The following is a 6,000-nucleotide window of genomic DNA, read 5'->3' as shown; positions in this document are numbered from 1 at the left end:
CCCCCATTCGACTACTTCAAATTTAAAGTATCCAGGCAGAGAACTGCTTCTCACTAATGCTTTGAGAAGTGAAAGGCGAGTAAGAAGCTTCAGGTCCCATAGACTCCTTCATTAGTGTTAGGAAGGGAAGCAGGGAAGCTGAGTCCAACTGTGCTGCTGTTGAGCTCCACAGGCCTGTCAGAGGCTGCCTGGAGGGGAATGAAGTTCAGGGAATCAGTCCAAATTCCATGTGAAACAATTTTAATGATTTTTGAACCTCTCAGACATTAAAAACCCTAGACACAAGGCTCATCTGAAAGAACATATTTTCATATTGACTCAATACCAGAAATAAGCAGTTGGCTGAGGACCCATGTTTCTAAGGCATATAAATCTTGAATGTTTTTAATGAACATTAGATCCTAGGGAACTAATACTGCATTTCACGATCTCTGAGCACTGATCAATGTTCTTCTTAATCCTGTAGAATTTCTCCACATATTCAGAACGCCCTAAGAGCTCCACAAAATCTTCATCATGAGTGATCACCAGAAGCTGGAAGTTACGCTGCTGTGAGCGACTTTTTATTATCCTGAAACAATATATTTATAACATTTTATTACTAAAGAACATACATAACCCTTTCTTTTATTTGAAAAAAGCACTGAGAACCTTGTCAGACACATAAATGTATGCTGTGTGTGATGACCAGGTTTTTCCTGTGCTGTGTGAGTATCAGGGCCTCTGACAGCCCTGCAGGAAGTGGCAGGGGGAGGGGTGGGGTGGATCCAGGCCTTCAGCCCAGCCAGGTAGCAGTCCCGTCTCCTCTCCGGACAGTGGGGATGCATGGTATGACTCTTCACTCAGGTCTGGCTTAGAGACATGATCTAGTTTATTCTTAAAGCAGGTGGAAATGTTTGAGTTTTCCTTAATGTCTGTGCTGCTCAACTTTAGGGGTCTGATTATTCCTTTGCCTGGGGTTTTCTTGACCTGATACTAGTTTTCTCTGGAATAAAATTACATTAAAAAAAAAAAAAGAGAGACAAGACAGACTACAGGCAAGGGGAATAACACTGTGAGCCCCACTGCCTTCTTAGGAGCTGGGTCTACTTAGAATTCTGCCACCACCAGTCACTGGATGCATCATTGGTATGACACACAGGGGGCCTGAGTGGGTGTACTGAGAACATTTTTGCTTGTTATCTATGTGCTGAGGTAATTAGTTACGTGTCTGAGACTTGAAAGACTTTTTCTTTTACCTAACCACTTATTTATCCCTTGCCTGGAGGTGGATGCACTTAGGTTTCAAAAGCACCAGCCCTTACTTGTTGGTCACACGGGACTACTGAGAGATGGCTGGAGAAAGGTGGCTCTGTGGCTGCTCAAGTCTCCTTCTGGCTCCACCCCTGCTATCACACAGGAAACGTTTTCTCTGCTAGAAGGAGTCTGTCTGGAGCAAGAAGTACCCAAAATAGCTTCTCTACCTCACAGAAAGTGCCTTTCCTCTGCCAGCACAGCCCATAAGCAAGGGCTGCCATCCCTAGAGCGTGCACCCACCACAGATGAACTATGGTAAAAAAGTGTATGCAGTTTTACCCTCTGGATTCTCCTTCACCACTAATACACTTTTTGAGTAAGCACTGTCATTCCTCATAGATGCTGACACACGTGAGAAGCTGGGGAAATAGTCTAAAACCCACTGTCACTACCATTACCACCTAGGAAGGCTTTAGCAGGGAATGCTAACTCCTGTACAGGACATGTGGGCCCCTCTGGTGGGTTTACAGGAAAACCAAACCAAGCCAGGAGACCCTCACCATGGGTTTCCCTATGAACACTCTTGGGGAGATGCAGGATGTGTCTGGGGTGGCTGTTCACCATGTAGTTCTTTTCTTAAGCATCTGAAGAATTACGATCCAGCTAAAGCCTAAGGTCTGGCAAAACCAGTTTCCTCAAGGAAGACACATCTACAGAGGATTTTCATCATAGAATTCTCTTAACCTTACTTTAAAAACTATCATAACTTGGCCCCAAATTTGAGATACTTACTCAACCAGAGCATGTGCAAGAGATTCAATGTTTTCTCGGTCAAGATTTGTCGTTGGCTCATCCAAAGCAAGGATGCCACAGTTTAAGCAGAATGTTTCAGCCAGGGCTAGGCGAATGATGAGTGAAGCTAATACCTGGAAAAAAAGCACCAGAGCTTAGCTGCACTGCACATTTTTCTCATTCACCTTAGGAAAGCAGGAAGACCTGGCATAATGTCTTTAGAAGGGAAAGGTGGGGCAATGTCACAGGATCACTGACCTTAGGTAAGTCACTGCTCTTGTTTGGGAGAGCCTGGCACTGTGACCAAACGCTCATGCCCTTCCAGAAGGTGAACTATCATTTGCATCATCTCATCCTATCATTTGCAATGAAATACAATGCTAAAAGCAGTGCTGACCCTGCACAAACACCTCACATCAGCTACAACAAAACTTCAAATTATAGACTTGAATCAGAAATGCATTAACATTTATCTGTAACTAGTAATTTTAATAATGCTATAAGATTAACAACCTTAAAAATTCATGACCTGGCTCTTTTCCTGATAATGAGATTTGTTAGAAAACTTAAGACATAATACATTTTCCAGAGCCTCACAGACACCTTTTCTCTCAGAGACATCTTTAAATCTATGTTCTGTGAGATCTATGGCTCCCAAAGAGGCACCACTGCTCTAACCCACACTTAAATGTTTATGTGTATGATTCTGAGGGAGAGAGGGAAAGGAAGGGAGGGGAAAAAGTACCAGGAGTACAGAAGTATGGTTTTATTTAAGCTTGACTGTAGGAAATCCAAGCAACCAAAACTATGAGGCACTTTTGTGGTTAATAGAAGCCTAATACTAAAACAGGCCACCGCTGAAGCCATTTGAGGGTACAAGGGACAAAGAATTAAGAGTGAAGAACTAATTTAGGAAGTATACACTACTTTTTGTGTGAGCTGTAATGCCCCCTCCACCCCCCCAACCCCGATTTGTGAGTGAAGGAGCATCAGTGAGTGAGTTAGTGATTTTAGAGCAGTTTATAGCTTTTCTCTGACACTGGCAGATTGAAGATGCCAGGGCCATAGTTTGGCCCTTCGGCGATAGGCACTTCTCTCCTGCTGCCACCTCCACCACCACCCACTCAGAGTGGAGTATGACTGGAGCTCCTGGCCCACCTCTACCAAACCATTTGCCTATTCTGTCACCCAACACCAGGGAAGCAATTACTGCTAATTAATTTTTATAATTTGGAGTAGCTATAGGAAATCTGCTTTTGTTCAGAAAGTATTTTTAATCCAAACAGACATGTTTCAAACTATTTTCTCATTCATAATTACCACAAAAAATCATCAATGCAAGTAGGGGATACTGACTGTAGATCACAAATTTGTCATTTTTGCAGACTATGATTAAGATAATAATCTGCAGATGCCTTATAAATTGGTATCAGCTGTCCGGGTTGATGACAAAATGCATACACGCATACATAGAGTGTCTGTCTTTAAGCAAAAATTGCAAACCTTTTATGAAAGTAACTCTGATAATGTGAGCATCCGTTTCTGGAACTATAAAATTTTAAGAAAATCAGGGGTCCAGAGATGTTATCAAGTATAATGTTCTGCTTCTAATCTGAAAGGAGGAAGCTCGAAAACCTTTAACATCTTTTACAAACCAGTGCACAGTGAAAGAACCCAGCCTTGTACCCTAAGGATGCGGGTCCCACTTTCCCAACTCTTTGAAACTTTATTCCTCTGTGCTCTATATATCCAACCCAGGCTATCCTCCTAGAGCTTCCTGTAGAGTTAGATGGTCTGGCCCAGCACTGAGTCCCTGTGTGTGTGGTGGTGGGGACAGAGGCACCTGTGGGTATCAAAGCCTTTGACCCTGGCAGACCCTTCTTTTAGATGGTCCTCAGGCCCAAAGGCTAGGCTGGGAGTGGTGGTGAGGACTCAGTACTATGATGAGGCTACCTTCTCAATTAGACTCTCACTTATTGTAATGCCTCATCTGGCTCAATCTAGGATCTGGTTTGCTAATACTGTATGTCACTGATTCTAAAACATACCCTGCCCCCACCCTTTGACTTCTCTGAAATGAGGATGCATCTTACAATTACAATTGAATTTTTTCTTTCTTGGTGGCACATAAAATAGTGGTGTGTCTATAACTGATAACCCAGTAAACTTATTCTCATAAGGAGTGCTGTGGAACAGTGAATGGTCTTCAACTTCTTGGTTTACATTTAGGCTATCCTGTGAGACTGTTTCAGGCCTCTCTTCTAAAAGCCTGCTTTACATAATGTTGCAGGAAATGCTGGTTAGAATTGAGAGAGTGTAATGAGAGTGACTGAGCCTGATTCACTTTACATGGCAGCAAGGAGTGCTATAAGGAGCTTCCTACCATTCAAGGGCAACTTTGGGTGCTTCCACTGCACTGACAATGATTCCTCTTTGTCAATTCTCTGTGTACAGGTGGTTCCCTAGGCTCTTGAGATACCTGCCTTTTGTCCGGCACTGCATCGTCCTCGCATATCCAAGGGCGTGTCTCCCTTTAGCATCACCACTCGGTAGTTGTAATTCCGCCTTTTATCAGAAGCTGATACATTTTCATCGGCATCAGATCGAATTTCTATGTATTCAATATCTGACACAGAAAGAAGAAGATTTTAGGGGAACCTACACTCTGCAGCCTTTTGTCACTTGCAAACCTTATCAAAGTAAGTTACAAGCAACATGTGAGGCTGACATTACCAGAGGAAAACACTGGCTGGTTTGGAAACTTTTTCTCTAGTGATGAAGATTCCTGGCCAGAAGCAACCAGATGCCCCAACCCTCAGTCTCAGAGGTGCCTTTTTCTTAGTTCCCCTATTAAGAGTTTCCTCCTGATGGTTTTCTTCTTATCACATTTCGGCTTACCCCTATCTGCACTTCGACAGAACCTATTACATCATCAACTAAATATAATGTGCACCATGGCCAAATCTGTAAGTCCTGTCAGGCTTTGGAATAGAAAACTTTGCATTTTTTTCTTGCTAAGAATTCTTAGAAAATCTGAAAGAGATGTTCAGAGAGAGGCCCAGAGGTAATACTGGCATGATGAGCAGTCATATGAGGCAAGAGCTGGATATAGGGCTTTAGAAAGAGCATTCATGGTACACCATGTTAATTACCTTGTCCACGATAGGTACTTCGCCAAAGGTCACGAATAATTTTGTTGATTTCTTCCATTTTCATACTGTGAAATTTCATTATTGCTCTGCAAAAAGCCATTGATACTTTCAAGATAACATATTATAACAATAAATTTAACAGTATATATTTAAAAAAATGCAATGTATAATAATGTATATAATAAGTAATATCATGAGATAAATTCCCCAATATTCTCAATGATAAAAGTAGAATACAGTAAGAGCTATAAAAAATAAACAGAACCCAAACCTTGCTATTGGCTAGTATGGCAAACTCTCAGGCATATATAATTCCAGCGCTCTGGAGTCCTTATCCTTCTCCATTTTCACTCTCTATGATATGACAAACACTCCCTTAAATGCTCAAATACTGTGAACACTTCTGAAACAATTTTTTAGGAGACATTTCTTAGGCTTAATGGAAGGACTGTTTCTACTGATACCAACTGGTTATCGGAAGCCCTGCTGAACAGATGACAGTGAGTTAAAGAGGGGACAGGAGGTGTACAGGGTCCCTTAGTCTATGGGAAAATAGGTGAATCTCTGGAATTGCTGCCCTTTTTCTCTTCTATTATTATTAAGGTTGACCAAAGTCAACCTCTTAAGCTGCTTTTATTTCTCAGATCTGTGAGCTTTTTACCAACCAGAAGTGTTGGTTCGGAGAGGGTGATAAAGAGGCTTAAGCTGAGCTGAGCCTCAAAACTTTAATTTTCCCTTCCTAGTTGAAGATTCAGAAACCCTAACTCCAAATATGTGCATTAACTTTCTTTGACCGTGGCACCCCTCTGCCCCCACAACG

At 42.1% G+C, this 6,000-nt stretch overlaps 1 protein-coding gene across 5 annotated transcripts in view; it reads right to left on the bottom strand.

Annotated features, from left to right (window-relative positions):
* Positions 1-223: 223 nt before the first annotated feature.
* The window catches only part of RAD50 (RAD50 double strand break repair protein), a 244,454-nt gene continuing 238,677 nt past the window's right edge, over positions 224-6,000 (bottom strand). For 4 of the 5 annotated variants that reach the window (XM_036846296.1, XM_036846301.1, XM_036846299.1 and 1 more), the window contains 4 exons: positions 5,181-5,266; positions 4,512-4,654; positions 2,029-2,162; positions 224-571 (listed from right to left, as the gene is read on the bottom strand). In XM_036846296.1, the coding sequence (XP_036702191.1) occupies positions 385-571; positions 2,029-2,162; positions 4,512-4,654; positions 5,181-5,266 (550 nt within the window). In that variant the 3' untranslated portion in view covers positions 224-384. The remainder of the gene's footprint in view (positions 572-2,028; positions 2,163-4,511; positions 4,655-5,180; positions 5,267-6,000) is intronic. The other variant, XM_036846297.1, reaches the window with a different exon arrangement.

The sequence above is a fragment of the Balaenoptera musculus genome, chromosome 3 (assembly GCF_009873245.2).
Source record: "Balaenoptera musculus isolate JJ_BM4_2016_0621 chromosome 3, mBalMus1.pri.v3, whole genome shotgun sequence".
In the NCBI taxonomy this organism is placed as follows: domain Eukaryota; kingdom Metazoa; phylum Chordata; class Mammalia; order Artiodactyla; family Balaenopteridae; genus Balaenoptera; species Balaenoptera musculus.
This window is presented reverse-complemented; position numbering and strand designations above follow the sequence as displayed.